Source organism: Hipposideros armiger, unplaced genomic scaffold (genome assembly GCF_001890085.2).
Source record: "Hipposideros armiger isolate ML-2016 unplaced genomic scaffold, ASM189008v1 scaffold_29, whole genome shotgun sequence".
Lineage (NCBI taxonomy): Eukaryota > Metazoa > Chordata > Mammalia > Chiroptera > Hipposideridae > Hipposideros > Hipposideros armiger.
In genome coordinates, this window is record NW_017731379.1 from 5,394,714 (window position 1) to 5,419,480 (window position 24,767).

The window sequence follows — 24,767 nt, forward strand, 5'->3', positions numbered from 1 at the left end:
AAAAAAAGAAAAGAGAAGGTTTAAAAAAAAATACAGAAACGTGGGTGTGATTAGATAACCCTTCATGTTGACCACTCTACCCTTCCCTCCTTTGGGCTAAAGCTTCCTTCCTTGAGACCCCTGTCCCTCCCCCACGGTGCTGAGCCGCTATGACTCTTCCTGGTTCTGAGTCCAGCACATGTGAGTGGGATGTTGGGGTGAGTGATTCGATTCATTTTGTTATTTTGCGGAGAAAGAGAGGGAAATAGAAAGAGGGCCAGGCTTGGACATGTGTGCATTGCTTGAGTAGGGTCATAACATGGCCGGATCACCCACAGCCCATCACTTTCTGGGCTTGGTCAGGGCTGTAGAGAGAGGCAGAGTAGGGAGGAAGTGGGGGAAGAGTAAACCCAGGGAGTGAGGTCCCGGCCAGAAAGGCCTCCAGCCCCCCAGTCTCCACAGAGGCCTCCAGTGGGTGGTGAGGAACCTGCTCCTTGGCTCCACGTGGGGCAGGTTTGGTCGTTTTTATTCATAATAGCTGCCTTTTATTGGGCACCTATTATGGGTTAGATATATCTTTAACGTGCCAGCAATCCTGTGAAGTATGTGTTTGTTATCCCCACTTTAGAGATAAGAACACTGAGGCTAGGCCCCTGATCTATAAGACTCTGTTCCTGAGAGGTGGTAGAGCTGGGGGCTTGAACCTGAATTCCACTGACCTTAAAGAGAGTCTTCTCTCTTGGAAGCAACCTAAGTGTCCACTGATAGACGAACGGATAAAGAAGATATGGTACATATATACAATGGAATATTACTGAGACGTAAAAGGAATGAAACCTTGCCATTTGTGACAACATAGACGGACCTAGAGGGTATTATGTTAAGTGAAATACTTCAGATGGAGAAGGACAAATACCATATGATCTCACTTATATGTGGAATCTAAAGAACAAAATAAAACAGAAACAGACTCGCAGATACCGAGAACAAACTGATGGTTGCTAGATGGGAGGAGGGTTGGGGGCTGGGTGAAAAAGGTGAAGGGATTAAGAAGTACAATTGTCAGTTGCAAAATAGTCACAGGGATGTAAAGTACAGCATAGAGAATATAGTCAATAATATTGTAATAACTATGTATGGTGCCAGGTGGGTACTAAACTTATTGGGGGGGGGAATCACTTTGTAAATTATGTAAATGTCTAACCACCATGCTGTACACCTGAAAGTAACATAAAATAATATTGCATGTCAACTATAATTGGAAAAAAAGGAAAGAAAAAAGAGAGGTTCTTCTTTCTGTAGCCCACTGCCTCTCTACTTCCCTGTCTGTGCCCTGGGGCTGGGGAGGGGACCACTGAGGCTTAGGGGAGTCCAGCCAGAGGTCTCTGGGAAAGGAGGCTGGCATTTACCTCCCGAGTGTGGTTTTCCCTGGGCCAGTTCTTCTAAGAAGTCTGGGTGGGGCCCTGGGTCATGGCAGAGGGTAATTGGGTGAGGTAAGCAGAGGTCTGAGTTCTCAGCTGCTCTGTGGGCTCCTGGCTGAGGGTTACTCTCAACCCTGGGCAGTTAGAAGAGTGTCACTTTGTGGGCTGTAACCTGAGCGGCTGTGGGTTCTGAGGGTCCCAGAGGGAGGTGCCCTGGATGGGCCTGGGGTGGGCGAGAGACCACCTTTCATGGTCTGAAGCGCTCCCAGAGGGGCTGAAGAAATATTCTGTGGGAGTTGGAGGCAGGTGTAGACAGCCCAGGGAGTCCATCCTCCCTAGGATAGGGCTCAGGTAGGAGCCAAACCAACCCCAGGACCCAGGTACACAGCTGGCTACGGTGGTGGGGAAGTGAGGCCTGATATCAGAAAGCTCTAGTTCCTCAGACCCCAGTCACTGGGACAACTTCTAAGAGCTGCCAATTGTTGAACACCCAAACTGTGCCAAGTCTCCCTTTAATCCTGACGGCCACCATATGTAGTGGGAACTATGATGAACCCCGTCTGACAGGAGAGGAAACAAAGGGACAAGCTTCCTTTAGCTGAGACTCTCCCAGGTGGGTTTCCGACCCCCATGGGTTCGGGCAGGAGGGCACAGAATGCAGAGGTGGGCTCCAGACCCTTTTAATCTCAGCCCCTGGCTCCTGGAAACCCTCGGCAGACACAGCTGGTATTCTTCTTGGCTTTCAGTGGGCGAGGTGTTGGGTGGGGGCCACCTTGTCTTAAAGTCCCTTATCTCCATGCTCCACTCTGAGAGCCAGGTGCCCTCTTTTCCTTCCTACCTGGGGTCTCAGAGTACACATCTTCCTCTCAAATTCTCCTGCATCTATCTGCAGTTGCACCTCCATCTGGCCCCTGATCTGGGGGAGATGCATGTAAGAGCACGTGTGTGTGTGTGTGTGTGTGTGTGTGTGTGTGTGTGTGTGTGTGAACATGATCGGGTGGGAGTGGCTTCAGAGTTGTCTCTTGTCCTATGAAGAAGGCTAGGCGGAGTGCAGGGAAAAGCGTCCTAGAAAAGCCCTTTCCAGGACACAATCTGATCCTAGGTCTGGGAATTTTCCATCCACTACCAGAGAGGGGAGCTTCAGGACCCCCTCACTGCCGCCCCTCTTCCCCCCATTTCTGAGCTAGGACAGTCACATGGCTGGAGGTGGATTGTGTCAGGCTAACCTTTTCTCTCTTCATCTGTCTTCACACTGGTGGCAAGACCAGGGCTCTGTCCTCTTTCTGGGTCCTCAGCCTTCTGCTGCCCCTACCCTGGTTCTTAAAATCATTGATTCACCCAGTGCCACACTTGGCAGGGATCCAAGATCCAGCTGGTCCAACCCCATCTTTTGACAGATAAGGAAAGGGAGGCACAGAGAATGGGAGTGACTTGTACAAGGTCACACAGCAAGGCCTCTACCATTTCCAGATGATGCTGGGGAAAGCAGCCAGATGAGAATCTCATAGGGTCCCCAGTTTGGAAGGACCCTGAGAAGTGAGGGGTGCCCCCTCCCTCCTCTTTCTTGGGGTGTTGTCAGCTTGAGCGAGGGCCACCCCCTCCATATCCCTCTGCACCAGGTGGAATTGTCTTAATGCAGCCAATTGTTCATACACATGTAAGCAAATATCTCCTCACATTATCTCTTATCACCAAGCAGGCTGCAATGCTCACTGGCTGGAGGGCCTGGGTTGTCTTTCAATCCATTGATGATGGGGAGGGGGCAGGGAAGGGGGGCTGGCTGACACCAAAAATAAACTGGCGGAACGGGGATGGTTGTCGCAAGGGGCAGAGCGAAGTTGTCAGGCGGCGAGAGCGTGTGAGGCGGCAGGACGATAATGTGGCATGACACTTCTGAAATGAGCGGCCCGTTGCCATGGTGAGCAGCCAGGAGGGACCGGCTCTCCCGAGGCTGAAATAAAACACGCTTTAAATGATGTTTGATTAGAATTTAGATCATGTAACCGAATACCTCAGTCCTCCTCTTCCCTGTGCTTTTCTTCTTTTCTTCTCAATTCTCCCTTTCTTCCCCTCATCCCCCCCACCTTCCCTGCCCTGGGGCAGATAAATATGCACACACTCATGCACACACACTCACACACCCACATGCACAGGTGCACATACACACATATGCACACATACACTCTCTCCTCTCCTCTCCCCAGCTAGTCCATGCCTTGGTTGGACCTTGTTTCAAAAAATCCAGCTCAGAACAGATGCCAGGGATCCCTTGGGGGCCACAGCACTGGTCTCGGGGTCAATGGGTTGAGTCTCTGTGATTCTGCTCTAATAACAATAATATTAAAACAATTCGGATGGTCTAAGCCTCTTGTTTGTGCAGCCCTTTATCCTCCACAGAGCTCTTCCAAATGCAAGCTCATATTTATTCTCACTGCAGCCCTTTGCCTAATTGTGATCATACCCATTTTCTAGATGAGGAAACTGAGGCTCACAGAAGCCAAATGTCTTGTCCAAGATTGTGCAGCTGTTAGGATGTGAACCCAGCCCTTCCGTAGGCTGCCCTTGGGGTTCTTGGGAGAAGCCCCTTTAGGAGGAAGGGAACATAGCCAGCTCTCTTCCCTCTGGGCCCTCAGACCTTCACTTGTCCAATGCATTTTGAACACATATTTTGCTACTGGTTCTGGGCTGTGTGAACCATCCAAAAGATAGGCAGAGAGGCCGTGACCTGCTTCTAGAGCAGCAGTTCTCAACCTTTCACAGGGGTCGCCTAAGACCATTGGAAAACACATATTTTCGATGGTCTTAGGAACTGAGACACCGCTCCTCTATCCGTGTCCAGGCCCACATGCAGATATGCCCACATACGAGTACCCGGTGACCCCTGTGAAAGGGTCGTTCGTTCGACCTCCAAAGGGGTCGCGACCCACAAGTTGAGAACCACTGTTCTAGAGGCTATGGGACATACTTTGGGATTTCTGACTACATGCCCCTACTTTTTGGTTTGGTAATGGATTTATGTTATATTTGTGGTGGTTTTTCCAGGGCATGCTGCCCAGGTGGGGAAGACAGCCAGTTCTGGGGATGGAGGGCACTGTAGCTGATTATCTAGAGTGGGTGATGGAGGGAAGGCTGGCATGTACAGACAGGGCAAGCAGGGGTGCTCCCAGGATTCTCCATTCCCTTGGTGCCCTGGACCCTCTTGTAGGACCTGGGGAAGTTATTGTCATCCTATTTCTGTGTCAGAGAGACATGGCTTGACCCAGTGTCCATCTTCCCTAACAGACCAGCATCCCCAGATTGTCTCTCTCCTTATCAGCCAATCCATCCATCTGTTCAATCACTTAGTCATCACATCCTTGTTTAGCAACTGTGATGGGCCAGGATTCTTACTACAGAGGCAGCCCTGGTTTCCACCTTCACAAACATGGGGTTTGTGGGCCAGGGGCAGACACCTAAACATGTGCACGTGCAAACACACACACACACACACACACACACACACACACACAATCTCCTTCAGTGCAGAGTATGAAGTGCTCTGATGGAGGAGGGAGCAAAGTGCTCTGGGAACATCAAGGATAGGCGCCTCCTGGTGTCTGGTGGGGATCAAGGAAGGCTTCTCAGAGGAGGTGATGTTGGAAGAAAGACCAAGAATTCTTCAGGAGGTCAGACAGGAAGGGGCAGCCCACAAGGAAAGACCTTAATGTGCAAAGGCCCTCCCCCTTCCCCAATAGGCTGGAGGTTCCGGGGTGGGGGTGGGGGTGGGAGTGTGGACTGTGTCTCTCCCTTCAGACCAGATGGAGACCCTGTGTACCTCCTCCCAGACTGGGGTTGCCCTCAGGGTGGGTGGTATCTTTTATTTCTTTTATCTTTTGCTCTAAATCAAAAGGCATTTATTTCTTTACACATCCTCTTAGCTCCATGAAAGCAGGGACCCCTCCTTTTATGTGTAAGTGCCTGGCCTCCCCTTATATATATATATAAAAAAGTCAAAATTTAGTGAGTGTTTACTGTGTGCCTGGCATCGTGCTAAATGCTTTACATGTTATTAACTCCTTCCATCCTGCAACAGCCCTGTAAGGTTAAGTGTCACCATCATCCACATTTCGCAGATGGGGAAACTGAGGGCCTGGGAGGGCCTTGTCCAAAGTCATACAACTAGTAGGTGGCAGAGTCAGGATCCAGACATAGGCAGTCTGACTCCAAAGCCCACGCTCTACCCCTGAACCCTTGTGAATAGACTTGATTTACCTGTTCACTGAGCCCAACTTCCCGGTGTGAGCTGGAGGGGCGGCACTTGACCAGCAATAACTCCCTGGTGTTTCCGAGGAAAGGAAAGTGCAAGTGGGGGCTTTGGCAGGGAGAGAAGCCGCAGACTGGTATCTGAGGTCCCCACAGGGAAGGACGGAGGTTGGGAGGAGCACACAGGTCCCAGTCAAGGTTGGGAAATGGTAGAGGAAGTGGGGCCACTGAGACTGACTGGGGTGGGAGCGTTGCTGGGGACAGTCTGAGAGCCAGGCTGGGGAGGCAGCTATCACCTAGAACCAGGCCTCCCCCATCCCTTTCCCTCCTCTGTCCCTATCTGGTCACTGTCAGCACTTGAATCCAGCCCTTCACTTCCAGCCCCTCAGCTCCTGCCCTCGGCCAACCTTCAGTACCCTTGCTTGGATCTCTATAGCCTTTCTCACCGGCTTCCCACCCCAGGCACTCCTTCCCCCACCTTCCTCTACTGACCACCAGTTAGCTTTCTATAACTTAGATTTGATGGCTTCATTCCTATGTTCCAAAACCTTTCATGGCTCCCCATGACCCAGGGCCTATAGCCAAGACCCCCCCAGCCTGCTCTGAACCCCCAACATGATTGAATCCCAGCCTGCCTTTTTGGCCTTGCCTCTCTCAACTTTGTCTGTTCCAGATTGGTCATTTCTTGGTGCCCTTTCTTATCTGTACCTGTGCACACTCGGAGTACCCTCCAGGAATACCCTTGCTCATCCCCAGGTCAAAGGTCTACTCATCCCTTTTTTTTTTTTTATTTGTAGACTCAGCGCAAGTCTTTACCACTCAGGAACACCTTCCCTGACCACTCCTCCCTGACAGAATATATCTTAGTCAGCTCGAGCTGCCATGATAAAACACCACAGAGTGGGTGGCTTAAACAACAGACATTTATTTGTCACAGTTCTGGGAAGTCCAAGGTCAAGGCACTGTCTGATTTGGTTTCCTAGTGAGGTCCTGATTCCTGGCTTGCAGATGGCTGCCTTCTCCCTGTGTCCTCACACAGCAGAGAGAAAGGGAGGGAGAGCCCTTGTCTCTCTCCTCTCACAAGGGCACTAATTCTATCCTGGGGCCCCACCCTCATGGTCTCATGATACCTAATCCCCTCCTAAAGGCCCCACTTCCAAATAAGATCACATTGGGGGTTAGGGCCTCAACATATGAATTTTGAGTGGACACAAACGTTCAGTCCATTGCAGCATGTCTGTTAAACACAGTTCAGATTCTCATGCTGTCTAACTGTTTCAGGTTATTCCCTCAATTCGACTGGAAGGTCCCTGAGGACTGGTGCATTGATAGCCCCATCAGAGTGGGTGTCATTAGCGAGATCTCTGCAGGGACAGGAAGGAGCCCAGGTAGAATCTGTGGAAGGGTAGAGCCAGAGTCCTGGCAGACAGGGGCTGTCATCCCTGCTTTTCAGGACCCCTTGGGAGAAAGAAGTCTTTGTCCTCCCATCCTACCTTCTGTCAACTGACTTGGAGCCCAGTAATGATCAGTAATAGTAATAAATACAATAGCTCACATTTACTGAGGACTTATCATATGTCAGTCTCTATTTGAGGCACTTTACCTGTATCAGCTCATTTCTGCCTCAGCACAGTCCTATGTAGAGGGCACTATTTTTACCCCCACTTATGGATGGGAAACCAGAGCAGTTAAGTGACGTTCCCACGGTCACAGAGCTCAAAAGTGGTGGAGTCATGACTCAGTCTCGGATGGTCCAGGGCTTCTACTGTGCTCTCCGGTCAGGAAGTAATCCTTTACGCTTCAGCGCATGGCTCCTCAGCTCAAGGGACATCATTTGCTGCACGTGCCAACACTGGGCAGAGTTCCCCTCCTCCCCCCAAACAGAAGACCTAGATTCGAGTCCCTGTGGCTGCTGCTCACTGCTTCTGTGTTCTTGGGCAAGTTAGTTCATCTGTAAAATGAGCAAACAAACATTTGTCAAGTACCTATTATGTGCCACATTTAATTTAAACCTCACCACAAACTTTTGAGATTGGCCTTATTTTCTCCAGTTAACGGCTGAGGAAGTTGAGGCACAGAGGAGTTAAGCGAATTGCCCAAGGCCACACTGAAACAGGCTGAAACTGAGCTGTCTCATTCCGGAGTTAATACTTTTTCCGTTTCTCCTCATTCCTCAAAGTGTGATCCAGAAAGCCTCAGTTCCGGGGGATGGGAATACGTGTTATGTGGGAAAGAAAGGTTCTGTGATCCACTCTGTGTAGGGAAGGCTCTTTTCAAAAAGTTAAATAGGTTCTTTGCCTCAGGACTTCTCAGAGCCTTTATTATGCTGGCGTGCATTGGGTAGTTCCGAGAGAAGAGCAGGGTGAGTATGAACTTCTTTGCTGTGGGAAAGTGTGTTGAGGAGAATCTGTGAGAGGAGTGTTCCTTGGAACGCACTTTGGGAAAAGCTTCACCCTGCTACTTCCCTAATAACAACGGCAGTGACCACAGCAACCATAACAGTGATGCCGTCAAAGGCATTGTCACTATCATGTTAGCTTTGTCTCGACTGCAATGATAATTTTCTGCCCATGATTTTTGGGAGCTTTTTTAGAAAATTGCTCTTCCCATCCTCCCCTGATTTAAGGATCTCAATCCCTTGCTTCAGCTCCGGGCAGTGAGCCTTCGCCTCAGCCGTGCCCCTAAGGTTGCCCTTCTGTTCCCCACCTTCCCTGCCTTGTTCCTGAGGAAAATGAGAGAGGTTTGGAAAGCGGAAGTGATGTGGTCGGGGCGTGTGGTGAGATGGGGACCCTGTGTCCCCTGCCCCTCTTCTGAAGCTCACCTCCACAGGACACCCTTCCTCTGAGAGCCATCCCGAAAGGACTCATCCCAGGGTCAAACACGGGCTAGTCCGGGGCTCTGTCAGTCCTACAATACCTGGTTTATATTACACTGTGCAAAGCCAAGGAAGGGTTGTCTTTGGTGTACTCTATTTTTTTTCAAGTTTTATTGAGGTATAATTTACATAACAAAATTCATCCATTATCATATTCAATTTAAAGTTGTTTATTATAATTCTTTTTTTACATAAAGAGTACAAATCATTACAGAGTGACGAATTTTTACAAAGTAAAAACACCTGTGTGATTGGTACCCATATCAGAAACAGAACCTCCTTGTGGACCCTCCCATTCACACCCAAGGCTAAACACTCTCCTGACTTCTAACCCCACAGGGGTTTGTTAAAAAAATAAACTTGCTAACTTCCAAATAGTTTCTTTGAGGTTTATAGTAAGAGGCACAGCAAGAGCAAATGTAAAAGCCTTCAGCACAGCACCCTGAGAGGCAGTGCAAGGTTGTGTGTGTGTGTGTGTGTGGGTGGCGGGGAGGGTCAGGAGCTGAAAGACATGACTCCCTGACTGCCCACTGCCAGCTGTGAGGCCTGGGGCTTGTGACTGAACCTCTCCATGCCTCAGTTTCCTTATCTGTGAAATGGGAATAATAACATGACTGACTTCAAAGGGTGTTGGGAAGACTAAATAAGGTATTTTTACCCTCTGCCTGCAGTGTTCCCCTAGGAAGCCTCAGTCGAGGTCTGCCAGATAACTACATTTCTTAGAAGATGAGACTGGTGGACATGAGGTGAGAATCACTGCCATTTATTGAGCACCTACTACACGTTAGAGCTTTACCTCTCATCCACATGGCAATCCTGCATGGAGAGATTATCTCCATTTTAAAGATGAGGAACTAAGCCTGGAGAGGTAAATCCTGAAGACATAGGTTGGTAGGTATTGGAGCTGGAGTTTGAACCCAAGAAGTTTGGCTCGAGTGCCCACAGTCCTAACTATGGGGCCAGCCTTATATTTATGTCTCCTGGGCCATGGCCTTTCAAAGCCTCCTAAGGTCTGGCTGTAGCTGTGAGCTGAGTACTGTCCCCTGCCATGGACATCCTTTGCCATGGTCCTGTCCTCCCAAGATCAGGGTCAATCACGGCGCTACACCCTTGATGAGCTGGGGACATCCTCCTGGGGGAAGGGGTGGGATCTGGGGAGGGGATGAGTGGCACAGGGCAGAGCATCCAGGGGACTGCCCGGCAGTAGTGTTCAGACTCCCTGGGGTGTGGGCAGTGCCTGGGTCTCCTGGAAGCACGACCTTCAGCCAGGGAAGACCCAGAACCCTGGGCAGGGGGTGGCTCTGTGGGGTGACCATAGCCCTCCACCCTGAGGCATTGGAGAAGAGCAGCCCACACCCTGTAGGCTTTCCATGTAGGGCCCTGTCCTGCCAGGGAGGTCTCCTGGAGTGGAGGGTGCAGGGCAAGGCCGGGCAGGTCAGGCATGGGGATGCCGGTGACTCCTGCAGCTAGGGTAGGACTGAAGTGGTATGAGTTGTCTCCTACCCTCGCTGAGTGCTCAGTAAACAGTGGGTCATAGACTGGGAATTCCTGCTGTGTCTCCTCCAACAGAGGGAGGGCTCGCCAGGCAGGGGCTCTGACCTTTCCATCAGACTAGCTCCCTAGGCTAGTCCTGGGGCCCTGAGGCCTCTTTCTCACCCATCTTCCAGAATCATTGTCTCTTGGTGTGGCCTCAGGGTGGAGGGCAGTGTGGGCATCCTCACCTGGTGCCTCACCCAACCCCTCACTTCTAAGTGGGCTTGGCCGGCAGTGCTCACATCACCTGCCCTCTTGCTGGCCTCTACTGTCCCTGCCCTGACCTCGGGGCTCCCTGGGGCCAGCCCGGACATCTGTATCCATCTTGCCCCAAACTCTGGAGATTCTGACAAATTTCCTTTCATTGCTTCCAGCCATGTTATTTAAAGTAATTAACCTTAATTTATAAATTTTTATATCAAACTGCCTTTTAACTTTTAGAACTGGCAGGAGCAGCCTTATCCCTGGGCTCCTAATAGTTCTCCATTTAATCAAAATTCATCCATCAGGTTCCAGTGTTAAATCATCTTTTAATTGGGAGTTACATTCTGGTTAATAGTTTTATAATTCGCCTCCTCTAATAGTTTTTACCACAGGGATCTCTACTCCATTTTTCCTCACTCTATTATTGCGGTTCTGCGGGGAGGCCTAGCCCGGGCCCCGCCTCTCTGGCCTCTGCTGGTCGCCTCTTTTGTTCTTGGTGGTCTCATTAATTCCCTAGAAGAGTTCTCTTTCCTCCTCATTACTAGGGCAGAACTACTCTCCTCGTGAGGTGCAGCCCTCTCGTTTTCACAGCCTTCAGAGCTTCTCTCCAAAGAGAAAGCCAGAGACACAGGAAGGGAGATAGAGGCAGAAAGACTGAAAGAAACACAGAGAGAGAATATGGAGAGGAAAGAGAGTCTGGAGGCCGGCAGGTCAGGCCCACAGCAGAGGGGCAGTTAACCGGGAGAGAGAAGCAGAGGAGTTTGGAAATAGATGTTGCTCCGGCATTGGCTCTTTTCTGGCTCCTGTCCACCGCCCCTCAGCCATGGGCCCTGCTGCCTCGGAGTCGATGATGTAGGATGGAAAGTGGTCCCACCTGAGACCCCAGCACGGCTGGGGCTGGGGACTTTCTAGAGGTTGGCAGGGGAGTCCAGGGCCCCTCCCCATCCACTCTGGGCTGCTCTGCACACCATCAAAATATTCACAGAGGAGCCACAGGGCCTCCTGACAGACAAGAGGGAGAAGGCACAGTGACCACAGGATCCGGGTGGAGAGAGAGACCCAACAGAGACAGGGGAAGAGTCAAGAGCATGAAAAGAAAGGAGAGGGAAGAGAAAAAGAGGAGAGAAAGGGAAAAAAGGGAAAGAAGAGAGAGAAGATGGATTGGGGTCTTCCTGTCAGGGAGCTCTGCTCTGTGAGCCGACAAGCCTTGTGGGCACAGACAACTACACGTGCGCACATGTGTGCTCCCACAAACCCAGACCCTGAACAGACCTGAACCCAGACGTAGTGGCAGCTAGTGCATGGGTGACGCTGGGCTGGGGGTCAGGCCTGGAGTCTGTGGGTGGGGGTCTTTGAGAGGCCTCTGAGGAAGGTGGGCTGGAAGGGGTGACAGAGGGGCCAGGGAGAGAAGGAAGCTGGGTACCCAGGGCCTGGGCTGAGGCTGCAGATGTGGGCTTCCCTGGGGCATGGGGACTTGGGGGCTGGCTCAACCCCGAAGCCATGTCTCCCTTCAATGAGTCTCCCTTTTCAACCCCCTCTGGTCTGTGACTTTACGTTTTAGTGGGCCTCAGCCCTAACTGCACTTGGAGTTACCTGGGGAATGTTTACAATCCCAGTGCCCTGGCCCCAATTCACACACTGTGGTGGTTTTAAAATACATCCACAAATGCATTGGTACTTCTCCCTTTTGAAGATGGAATCAAATTCCCTTCCCCTAGCGTGTGGCTCCTTCTAACAAACAAACAAAAGCAGAAATGACAGTGTGTGATTTAGAAGGTTAGGGCACAAAAGGCACTGGGCTGCTTCTTTGCACTCTTTGGGATCACTCCCTCAGGAAGAAGCCAACGGCCATGCCACCAGGACACTTAAGCAGCCCTAGGGAGAGGCCCTGAGACCTGCTGCCAACAGCCATGTGAGTGACTCATCTTGAAAACGGATTCTCCAGCCCCAGTCAAGCCTTCTGATGACGGCAGCCCCGGCGGCCTGCTGAGCTACAGCCTCATTAGAGATCCTGAGTCAGGACGACCTGGCTCACACTGCTCCTGGATTCCTGACCCTCAGAAACCATGTAAGAAGTGTTTTTAGGTGCCGCGTGTTTTAGGGGTAATTTGTTATGCAGCAATGATAACACATTCATTTCATTAGCATCCTTGGGGGTGGGGCAGGACACAGGTGTGTTTAAAAGCTCCCCGGAGTGACACCAGGGTGCATCCAGGGTTGAGAGCCAATGCCCTAGGCCTGTGTGTGTGCTCGTGAGAGTATGTGTGCCTGTGTACTTGGCTGTGTGTACATGCCATGTGCATGGGGGTGGGGGAGGCACTGTATCATGTGCATTTGCCAGGATGCATAAATGTCAGCACCCCCTTGGGTATGTCTCTCTCAGAGTGAGTCAGAATATTTGCCCCAGGTTCCTGTGTCAGGGCCTGGTTCAGGATGGCCTGCGGCATGGAAAGAGCCTTGGAGGCTTTGTGGCTAGACCACTTCCTCTCTGTGAGCCCTCTCTGAGCCTCAGTTTCCCGTTTTTGAAATGGGGACATGCACATCACCATTCTGCCCAGTCCTTGAGGAGGCATTATTTGAGCTGGCTGCATGTCCCCTGGCCTGGTTTTGGCAATATTCTGGTAGCGCCAGGACTTTGTTGTGATGGCCCTCAGTGTGATGACATCTGACCTTCAGTTGTACAGATGTGAAAGCCATCAAATGTGTGGCCCCTCACTAGGATCTGACCTGAAGGAGGGTCTGCCACAGGGGACATCCTCAGGGTGGGGTGGGGGTGGGGGAAGGGACAATATTAGTCATGCTGGGTTAGGATTTGGGATTTGAGGCCAATAGCCTTGCCCTCCTAAAAGCCAGCTGGCTCAGATTGACAGGACAAGGAGTTCATCTTCATGTGCCAGAGAGCGAAGATGTCACTTCTGAAGCAGGAAGCAGAATAGTTTACTTCTTTGTAACTAAGGGAGGCTGATGGTTCTAGCTGAGTCTAGACCCTTGCCACCTGCGTGTCTTTGGCTGGCCTCTTAGCCTTGCTAGGCCTGTTTCCTATCTATGAAGTGGATGAGCAAATGAGCTTTTACCTTGTACATGTGACACACTGCGTTTTCCCACCAGAGCCCCTGGCAGGCCACTGGGGTAGCCTGGGAGGTGGGGAAAGGGGGGAAATCTGGGCTGGGGAAGCCCCCCCTGGGCCTCCAACAACCTGCAGACAGAACTGATTCCCAGGCCTGGCTCTTACTTGCTGTGTGACCTTAGGCAAGCCTCTGCCCCTCTCTGGGCTTTGATCATCATCTATAGGTAATAACGCCTATCTCCTGGGGTGGGGTGTGGAGAAGATGGAATAAGACGCTGCATGGGGCCTGCCCTGCACAGTCACAGTGCCTGGCCTCCAGTAAAGGGCAAATGCGCTTGTTACAAGCCCCAGCTAAGTCTTTACAAGGGTAATTGGAACACATTCAGCTGGTTTCTTTTCTATGGAAAATGGCTTCTCATTTCCCCGGGAAGGAAGGAGAGCAGGGGGAGGAGGAAGAGGAAAGCAGCACTTGTGAGCCCACCATGTGCCCCAGGAGCACTATGCTCAGACTTCCAGCCCACTGAGGCATCTAAACCTCACGACACTAAGGATGATGGGTCCCATTTTACAGACAAAGAAACTGAGGCTCAGGAAGGTTAAGGAACTTTCTTGCTCAGTGTCACACAGCAAGGGGTACAGAACCAGGGCTGGAACCCAGGACCAGCGACTGCAAAGCCTGGGCTTTTCTGTGGGTGCTTGAGGGCTGGGAGAGGTCCAGGCCATGAGCCCCACTTGCTCCCAATGGGGCCGTTGACCTCATTTCTTGCTCCCTCAGAGGCTGTCACCAGGTTAGGGGTAGGTGGGTGGGTAGAAATGACGGTGAAAGGGTCAGCAAGAGGTGCCCAGGACTGCCCTGAAGTTTGAAGGATTTAGGTTAGATTTGCAGGAAGAGTGCAGATCCTGAATGCACAGGCTGGCAGGTGCACAGGGCCTGTGGGGACTTTCCCCCTGGGAGTTTAGGGGCCTCGAGGAGCTCGGGCTCCCCTGACACGCAGTCAGCCTGAGCTTGGAAAGGGCGAGAGTTGGTTCTTTGAGGAGACAGGGAGATTGTCGGGTTAATCTATGCAGGGACCCACCAGCATAAGTGATTTGGATGGACGGGCCATCTCTGATTTTGCTGATGCATCTAAAAACAGATGGTCAAGTTTACAGGCTGTGGATATCAGAGCTTATATTCCAACCTCCAGCACTTGTGAGCAGAGTGATGTTGGACAAGCCACCTAAATCCCTGTGCCTCAGTTTCCTTATCGGTAAAATGGAGACAAGGAAACCTGTGTCAGAGGTGGTACTAGGATTAAATGAGATCAACCCTTTATAGCATTTAGGCCAGTGTTTGGCACATTGAAATCACCCAGTACATGGTGACAACCGTTAGGAATTGTCTGAGAAGGTAGAAGGAATTGGTGACTTCCTGCGTCTGGGGTCCTGCCTGGCAGTGCTGAATGGTCTGTCTTAGTCCTGCCTCTCCCTTTCTATGAGATCTTGATGAAAACCCACCAAACTCCTCTGAGCCTCAGCTTCTTGAATTGCCAGATGGGACCCAAGTCCCTGCTCTTCTGTGGGGACAGAGACATCAATGGCTAGAAATGTGTAGCAGATGCTCTGGGCATGACTAGACAGCCCACCCTGCACCCTCATGGGGCCCCCATAATAATCTTTTTCCTCACTCCTTCATAATAAATTTAAAAACATTTGGTGAACCCTTCTTTTTGCCAGATACTGTGCCCATGACACAGAAGTTACCAGTAGCACTTGTTGGGTGCCAGCTCTGAGTTCTAAACGCCACACCACCATCTGTCACCTGCACAACCCCTGGGAGAGGGTGACAATCACTCCTGCTGTGAAGATGAGGATGATGCAGCTTTGAGATCTTAGGTAACTTACCGAAGGTCACACAGAAAGACAGTCATCTGGCTGCTATTCGAACCCTCTTCTTTCTGCCTCTAAAGCCCCATCTCTCATTCCCTCCATCCCATCACTTCCTGTTGAATCCACAGAGTGCTCCTGGGAGCTCAGGATAACTGTTTCTACAGATGAGCAACAGAGAATTCTAGAGGTTAAATACTTTGTCCAGTGCTCTCCCAATACCAAATCCAACTCCCAACGCAGGTTTCTCTGACCCAGGACCCCTGCTCCCTCCTGTCCCAGTGACCTCTCACCCCAGTGGGACCCAGATTCCTTTTGGTCCTAGTCTCTGTTTCCCTGTTTTCTTTGTGACCCTCTGTGTCCTTGAATTAACCTCTCATCTCCAGTGATTCTGCCAGTTGGGGAGCTTTGTATAGTTGTCCTGGGAAGAGTCCTTGCTTGGGCCACAGTCCTGAGGACTGAGCTCTGTGCGATGACACCCGAGGATTGTCAAAGAAGGAATCACAGCCCCCACAGCACATAATCCAACCCTGGGCCTTTCCTTTGACAAGGAAACTCTCACTGAACCCATTTCACAGATGACACAGCTGATGCTCGGAGAGCCTGATTGGGACCCTATCGTCGAGGAGTTGTTGCAGCTGAGACTCTGCTGACTTGGACTGATGAGCCTGGCTGGCTCTGGCCTCTGGCAGGATGAGAGGTGAGTGTAAGGACAGAGAAAGGTGGGGGGAGGAAGCAAAGCTCAATGCAGAGCTGGCCCCTTGTGGGTGAGGAGTCCATGTGTATTCATGGGGGTCTGAAGAAGAGGACAGAGAAATCCATGGTGCTTCCCGGTGCTCTCAGCTGCAGGAGCCAGGTTGGCGTTCGTGCAGGAATGCCGGCGGGTGGATGTCCAGCTCTGGGCTTTGGTTGGCCTCTCATCTGCCTCCTGCCCCACTTTGCTACCTTCCCAGTGGGGCTGTCCCTCTGAGCCCAGGGGTGATGGGACAGCTGAGGACAAAACCAGGACTTGGCAGCAGAAAGGGGAGCAGGGGAGAGAGGTTGTTCCCTGGAAGTCTCAGGCCTTTAGCACTGCCAGTTGGGGTGGGGGAGGTGTTAGAACCCCTCTGGCCTAGAGAATGAAACGTTTATTTTCCCCAGTAGGTGAAGTGGGTGGTAGAAGGAAGGAGTAGAGAAGAGGAAGAAGGATTAGAAACTTCCTGGAGAAACATAGACAGGGGACACAGACGCAGGGAGAGAAGGAAAGACACCAGGGAGACCTAGTGGCAGCCCGATCTGAAGCTGCAGATCCGGACCTGGCAGGAGAGGCACAACTGGCATCTTCGGAGGGTGGCGAGGCCCCAGGACCTCCTTTCTGTGGGGAAGAATTTGGACTCTGCTGCACGGGGAGACGACTCAGCTTCCTCTCAAGTCCCTTCTGGGGATGGAGGAGGCCAGACAGGCCTTCTCCAGGCAAGAGCCTCTCCCCTTCTTCCACCCCAGGTACAGGGTCTCACTCCTCACCCAGCTCCTCCTACCCTCTGGCTCAGGACCTGGGAGAAGCTGCTGGCTCCTAGATTCCCAGGCTTCAGCCTTAGAAGGGAAAGCCTCACAGATGGGGAAACTGAGGCCCTGGCAGGGACTTGCTTGCATCTCCTTCAGGCACAATGCAGAGTGGCAGCATAGCCCGGGGCCCACTGCCCAAGTCCTGGCTGAGCTTTGGTTTCCTGATGATCCTGGGAGGAAGAGGGACATATCTAGGCTCCCTTTTCACCCCCAACATCCCACAGGTGACTTTCTAGGGGTAGTGAGTCTGAGAGGCAATGGGGCAGTAAGGGGGAACAGCAGGGAGCATTTATCAGGGGCCCCCTGGGGCATATACTGCCCTTTGACTCATCACCACCTGTAGGGCAGAAATGATGGCTCCTACGTTACAGGTGAGGAAATCCAGACTCAGGATTATTCAATTGCCTAAGGTCACTCAGCTGTAAGTGGTAAAAACACGTGAGGAAATCCATACTCAGAGAGGATTATTCAATTGCCTAAGGCCACTCAGCTGTAAGTGGTAAAAACTAGGATTTGAATCCAGGTCTGGCCCAAAGTCTGGACTCTTTCCATGGTGCTGTGTGCATAGGATTAGGAGTGGAAATGGAGGGAGAGCAGCCACCCCAAAACTGGGTTTGGAGAGAGGGGCACAGGCCAGGAGTGGGGGATTGCCTAGTGCAGCAGGGCAGGTAGGCACCCCATGTCCTCATGTCCAGAAAACCTTGGTTAGAACTCTGTCTCTGCCAGGCCCCACCTGTGTGAGGGTGGGCTAATCCCTTATCCTATCTGAGCCACATATGAATGGAGTGGCTGTGAGGTGTCTCCTGGATGTTTGGTGAATGAATGAATGAATGAAACAGCAAGAGACGGTGTGAAGAGGAAGTCCACTTATTCTGACTTGGGTCTAAGCCTACAGTGCCACCTCCGACCTGGGACAGAGTCCCTGTAGGCGCCCAGCTCCTGAATCTCTGTCCTTCTCAGCCCACCTAAACGAGGTCCCCTAGCCTTCCCCATATACCATGGGGAGGCCAAGAGATCCAGCAGATAGGCGGTGGATGGGGGTGCCCATACTGGTGGCCCTGACTCCGGTCAGGGCTGCCTATTGCATGATGGCATCCTCTCTTCTATGAAGTCACCCTGAGATCTCTCCTTCTGGGCTAGGTTAGTTGCTGTTAATTAAACCAATTGTTGGCCCGAATGCCCATCCTGTTAACATGTCTCCTAGACCCATTAATCATCCACAGCAGAGGAAGGGGATGGGAGGTTCGGGTGGGGGTGGAGGGTCCTGAAAACCAAGCCAAGCTGCCTCATGGAGACGAGGAGGGACCCGAGAGACTCAGGTCCACTTGTTGTTCCCTCTTGGGAGTCTTGGAAACTTCCGTCTCAGCCTAAGAATTCCTGGAAGCTTGCTGTGTCTGCACCCCATGAGGTCCAACTGAGGCCTTTTGCCTCCATTACCCTTGGGACCTCTTTCCTATTCAGCTTCCCTGGGGCAGGGCCCGCAAGAGGGTGGAGGTGACTGCATGGTTTGAGGTGGGTGGGTGAGGGCTCATCTGTGAGGTCAGAATGGAAGGCTGGACAGGAGTGAGGGTTCCAGTTGGTGAGCCACGTTATCCCCACTCCACTCATGGACACCTTTCCCAGTCCTGTTCCCTCTGTAGCTCTTTGGGGCCAGGTGGGGCTCTCCAAACACCTCATGTCTCTGCTTAGGCCTTCATAGGTGGACCTAGAGGCAGATGCTGGGCCCATGCAGGGGTGCTCAGATAGTCAGTAGGCCTCCCTCTCTTGCCTCCTTCCTTCCCTGCCCCCTCCCCCCAGTGTCAGGGGCCAGCTGGGCAGGGAGGGAGCTAGGGTGCGGCCAGCAGAAGGTGCATAAATCATTATTGGCGAAGACCTCAGCCCTGAGCTGCGGGTGGAGGCTGCTGCTCATGGTTCAGGCCAGGGCATAAATCATAATTCCCTTACAATAGATCCTTTTGCAGCCGCCATCAGGAAAACTGTGTTGGTTTTATCGATTTTTTGACACGGGGGCCTAGGCAGCGGGCGGCTCCTGAATCATTATGAAATGAAACTGATTAGGAATTCATGGAATACTAAATAAACTTTACGAGCCCGTTGTAAGTTTTTTGATGCATGGGGAGCGGAAAATGAAAACTAATGATATAAAAATTACACAGCGTGCTGAGTATTATTATACCACTATTGATTTGTTTCAAACTGTACATCAAAATCGAAGAGGGCTGGGGCGGCTCCTGCAGTGATGCCGGGGATGTTTGGACTCACCAGGCTGGAAGACTTTTTTTTTTCCCCCTTCTATTTTTATGTATTTATTTTTTCCTTTCTCTTTCCTCTAGCCTCCCTGCTCTGTAATCTAACTCCTTTCTCCTAGCCACCCACCCATAGGGCAGCCTGGAACCTGGACCCTGACTCAACTTTAGTCCCTGGCCTCTAACTGGTCTTTCTCTCCAGAGCTGTATTTTCAACCTGTGAGTTTCTCTTTTCCCTTCCCCATGTTTCTCTGGTGAAGGACAGTATGCTTCAGAGAAAATAGTTGGAGGTCTGTTTCCTGTTCGCACCTTGCTGTGTGTCCTTGGGCAGGTCCCTGTGCCTCTCTGGATGCCAAAAAGATTGGACTCATTAGATCAGGGTTTCTCAGAGTCTGGCCTACTGAGAACCCACATATCGTCTTCAGAGCTTGTCACAAATACTAATCCCTGAGCCGCCCCCTCCTTAGATGAACTGGCTCCATATCTCAGAAGGGAGCTCCGAGGGCTGGCCGAGTGGCGCGATGGTTAAGAACTGGCTTGGGATGCCAGAGGGCCCCGGTTCGGATCCCACATATGAGGGACAGTGACACTGCCCTCTACAGCTAAGATGCTGAACAACAGCTCAACCTGGAGCTGGGCAGCCGTGAGTCGCTGGCGACGGCGGGGGCTGCAGTCCCTGTGGCAGTGGGTTGTCATAAGCTACCATGTGTAGCCAGCAGCCAGCGTGAGCGGCCAGCAGCCGCAGTGAGCGGCCATCCAGAAGCCGGCGACTGATCTGCCTCGCCCGGGAAGAGCGCAATGATGGTGCCAACTTGCGCCAGTGAAGCAACGTCCTCCACAACTAGACTGAAGAACAAAAACGACAGCAACTTGTCTGTTCCCCTTCCCCCAATTCCCCAGCACTGTTCCCATCCCCCCAATTCCCCAATAAAAATCTTAAAAAAAAAAAAAAAGAAGGGAGCTCCGAGAATATGCATTTTACTAAGCACCCTGTGTAACCCCCATGCATGTTCCGTGTAAGCCACTGTACCCACTGGTCTGAACCGACACGTCTGAGCCACGTATCCCACTGGAGTGTCAGAAGTGGCTTTAAATAGCTGTGAATGTTGCCCTCTGTATTAACACTTTTTTTTTTTTTTAAGATTTTATTGGGGAATTTGGGGAGGGGAACAGACAAGTTGCTGTCCTTTTGTTCTTCAGTCTAATTGTGGAGGACGTCGCTTCACTGGCCCATGTTGGTATTATCATTGCGTTCTTCCTGGGTGAGGCAGTTGCTCGCCGGCCATTTGGAGGGTTGCTCACAGTGGCTCACGGCCACTCACGCTGGCTGCTGGCCACACACGGTAGCTTATGGCAGCCCACTGCAGCTTCACTGCAGCCTACACTGTCGCTGGCCACTCACAGCAGCCCAGCTCCAGGCCGAGCTGTTGTTCACCATCTTAGCTGTAGAGGGCGCAGCGTCACTGGCCCTCATGTGGGATCTGAACCGGGGTCCTGCTGCTCAGAGCTCGCGCTCCCAAGCCAACTCTTAACCAAGAGCCATTCTGCCTACCCTGTATTAGTTAACTTTTGATAGCGTGTGATGCAGGAACAAACAATCCTCAAATCTCAGCAGCTTAGAGCAACAAGAATTCATCTTTTGCTCATGGTACATGTAATCTGCTGCGGGTCGTTTGTGGCTCAGCTCAGAGTGACAAAGCAACCCAAGTGAAAACACGTTATTCTGGTGGCAGAGGGAAAAGAGCAAGAAAGATGGTGGGAACATGTGATGCTCCTAAAGTTTTAGCTGGGATGTGACTTATGTCACTTCTGCTCCCATTCTGTTCCCTAAAAGGAGTCATGTCATCAAGTCCAATGTCAATGAGATGGAAAGGACACTCCTGTCTTAGTAGATGGGCAGCAGGGAGAGGGATGGGTAGGAAGAGAATGCAGTGGATGTTGTAATACACTGTACCAAATTCTCCTGGACTTGGTCTTGGGTCCAGGCAGCCCTAGGATTTGGGGTCCAAGATGGTGTTTGGATGGACCAGGGGGTTTGGCCCAGCACAACTTGAATGGGGCTGCTACTTTACACAGGTGTGCTCACTGTACCAAATCATGTGTCTCAATGACAGTTATCCACTGACTTCCTCTGCCCACTCTGAGATCCTGGCCTTCCTCTTGGGTGTCCTCAGGGGGCATGGATTCAGCCCTTTGTCACTAAGTGTCTTTGTTTCCTTTATTTCTGCCTTCCTGCTGGGGAGGCCTGTAAACACCTGCCCTGGCTCCTCAATGGAACTGGTGTAGCAATTAGAATCCTTTTATAATACTGCCCTTTATCCTCTAAATTCGGAGGGTAAATTTAGATTTTGTAAATTGGATTTTCTTAAAGTGGAACACACTCAGCTTTCTTTTTTATCAAGTGTTTCACTTTTTCACATGAGATAACTCATGAAAGTCATCTCTTCTGTATTCTGATTATGTTCAACTTCACATTAGCCGGAGTCTCAGAGAATTTGAACTCTTCCCCTGGACACAATGTGTAACTCCCAAAACCACGTTACTGCCCAGCTCCAGCCGTCCAGGGTGGCATTCTCAGGAAGCCCATTTATGTCGGATGTCCAAGGATTACTTGAGGGAATCCACCCCATTAACGTGGGTCTGGGAGATAGCAGGGCCATCAGTGGCACAAGCTGGACCATTGGGGACCTCAGTATTTCTCTAAGGACACACACACACACACACACACACACACACACACACACACACACACACACAGAGTCTATATATAAACCTTTTTAGAACTAGACAAAATGGATCACACAGTGGTCCAGAAACAACACAGGAATAAGAGTCTTAAGGTTTGAGTTCAAATCTTAGTTCTGCCCCTAACCAGCTTTGTGGCTTTGGATATTACTTAAAAAAATAATCTGGGATTCAGTTTCCTCCACTGTCAAAGATAGATTTGGACTCACTTCCATCCAGGGGATTATAGTGGGCAGTGGTGAACACACTGGCACAATTCCCACAAGATGTTGATGCCTGTATCAGTTCCAACTCTATTCAGTTTGGGGAAGGAGGCTGATAGAAACCTAAACTCAAACTGGCTTAGGTAAAAAGGCAGTTACTGACTACTGGAGAGGCCAAGGGAGTCTTAAGGTGGATCCGGAAGTTCAGATAAGATCAAAGATCTGTCTTTACCTCTCAGCTCTTTTCGTCTTCCTCTAGGCTGGCCTCTTTCTCAGGCATGCTCTCTCTTCATGGCTGCCATTAACACTAGGCCCATATCCTAGTGGTTTCACAAAGGGAGCATCTTCTTCTCAGTAGTAACAGTAAAATTCCCAGGAAGTTCATTGGCCTAGCTTAGGTCACATGCCCACCTATGAACCAATCATTATAGCCAGGGGTGGAGGGAGGATTTCAGGCTCATAGCCATCTTTGGAGCTAGAGAGTGGGCTCTGCCCCTGATGAACCACATGGACTCACAGTGGGAAAGAGATGCAGGCTCCAAAGGAAATTTGAGGTACAATTTCAAAACAGATAGATTCTAGGCAGTTAAAGGTCACAGATGTCCACTGAAGTCCCTGAGGTCAGGGGCAGCAGCAGTGGGCAGGGTGAAGGCAGAATAGATGAGGCTTTTCTGGCCTTAAGTCATATCTTGAACTTTGGAGACAGCTGGGATAAAGCCCAAGGCTGGGTGGGGGTCAGGGGTCCTTCACATGCCAGGGGAACTTGGGGACAGCAGTGGAGCACCGAGGCTGTCATGGGCAAAATGACAAAGTTTCCCATCTTCACTGTTAGCATCTTCATTTCTGCATAAGCAGGGTTGCTAATTTGTGAGCAATGCTGGTCTCTAAAGTTACACATCTGGGTTCACACTCAATTTTACCTCTTCCCAGCTGTGTGACCCTGATCCAATCTCCTGCACTCTGAGCTGAGTTTCTGAGGACTGAGTGAGCAAAAGTAAGCGCTGGCCCCACCCTGGCTCTGGGAAGCTGCTCAGGTAAGACGTATTTGCCCTCTGGCCCTAGAACCTGGCCTTTCTGCAGAATCCCTCCCGGGTTCTGAATGGATATATCTGTTGTGTCCTCCGCTCTGGTCTTTCACTGAGGGCAGGACCACATCACATACATGGTTGTTCCCAGCCTTAGCACTGTGTGTGGCGCATTGGCTGCAGTCCACGAATGGCTGTGGAATGGAGTCACAGAGAGCAGCTGATTGGGAGATCCTCCACATGTGAGACCTGAATGTAGCCAGACCCCTTTCAGCCTCTGCTCTACCCCATGCTCATTCTGTAGCACACATCATATATAATTCCCAAAGTCTAGGTGAGCAAAGTGGGTTTTACTCAAGTTTTCATGGGAAGATAGGGGAGCAGATGACATCACACACCACACTCCAAACTAATCATACCACCCACTGGACTTCTCTCTTCTCTCCTTCCAGACAGCACTCTTTCCCTCTTCTCCAATCCCAGTTTCTTTAAAAAAAATAAATAAATCAGACCCTCATTTTGCATCCACGCAGCAAAATAAAAGCCTGGTAGGACACAGACCACCTGACCCCATTTCACTTGCTTTATCCCCTTTTTTGCACTATGGCCAACCACCAGGACTCTGTGCCCTTGAAAGCCCAACAACCCCCTAAAGCATGGGAGCATGCTGATTCCCTGAGGCTCAGAGAGGGGACATGACTTGCCCCTGTCACCCAGCTTCTGTACAGGGCTCCTCCACTGCACCCCACCCTGCATTGGAGGGGTCTAGTTTTGGCCCCCTCCCTGTGTCCATTTGTCCCTGTGGGTGGGAGATGCAGGGTGGAGCAGGATTGCTCCTGGCTGGCTGGCTCCCCTCATGGAGTTTGGGGTGCTATACACATTGAATTTAGATGTGGCTCTGAGCAGGCCATTCATTCATTCCTGACCATATCGACTGCAGAATTGAGTGCTACAAGTAAGAAGGAGTTTAGCTATTATTCTCCTACTGATTTGATTTAATGTTTGGTTTATTCCCGTCCCTCTCCCCCTCCTCTCCTCATCAGTTTGACATTTGCATAGTGTTTCCCTGCAGTTTTGTCAAATACACTTTTTTTTTCTGGTAACTCCCTGCTTTGGCTTGACCGGTTTTATTTTCGGGGGAGTTTGGAGCCCATTGAAGCACCTCCGTCCCTCCCTCCCTCCTCTGAGCATTTTCTTCCCACCTGGTGGGGGGGAGGGGCACATAGATAACCAATTTCCCTGGTTCTTGCCCCTTTGTGAGCCTATAAGATCCCCACTGCCTAGTACCCTTCCAGTATTTCTAAGTGACCTGGGTGGGTGGTGGCTCAGCACGCTCATGAATGAGCCTGCCCTGCCCACCACCGGGTAGCCTCTGCCCTTCCACCAGGCATCTCTGCCAATGGCTCAAAACTCTTAGGTTGGTAGAGCTGCCCAGCAGTGAGGTGGCATGTTCTGTCCCCTCTGTCCCTTGGTGCTGCCTTTTTTTAGAGGGGGGAGTCCCACAGCTGGAGTGCTTGGGGCTCAGGGCTTCCAGAATACCTGGTTATCTTAGTTTGATGTCACCCGGAAGCAGACCCTGAGACAAGGGTTCAACGGAAGTGGTTTATTTGGGAGGTGAAAGGGATAGCTGGGAATGGGTGGGATGTGGGACAGGGACGGAAACCGGAAACCCCAGGGGATAGGTAAGCCTAATCCTGCCTAGTTTCCCAGGTTACCCAACATTCCTCAACCCCTGGGGCAAGCACCCCAGGGATGAGAGAGGATCAAACTGGAGCCTTCCTCCTCACTAGAAGGCTGTCAAGCCAACTGGGGAAGG

The 24,767-nt window shown here is 51.2% G+C and overlaps 1 protein-coding gene across 1 annotated transcript in view; it reads left to right on the forward strand.

Moving 5' to 3' along the window:
• The window catches only part of MRM1 (mitochondrial rRNA methyltransferase 1), a 79,769-nt gene extending 55,886 nt beyond the window's left edge, over positions 1-23,883 (forward strand). Inside the window, exons 6-10 of the mRNA XM_019636725.1 lie at positions 9,189-9,263; positions 12,089-12,322; positions 15,038-15,196; positions 15,766-15,887; positions 22,857-23,883. Of these exons, the coding sequence (XP_019492270.1) occupies positions 9,189-9,199 (11 nt within the window). The 3' untranslated portion in view covers positions 9,200-9,263; positions 12,089-12,322; positions 15,038-15,196; positions 15,766-15,887; positions 22,857-23,883. The remainder of the gene's footprint in view (positions 1-9,188; positions 9,264-12,088; positions 12,323-15,037; positions 15,197-15,765; positions 15,888-22,856) is intronic.
• Positions 23,884-24,767: the final 884 nt, after the last annotated feature.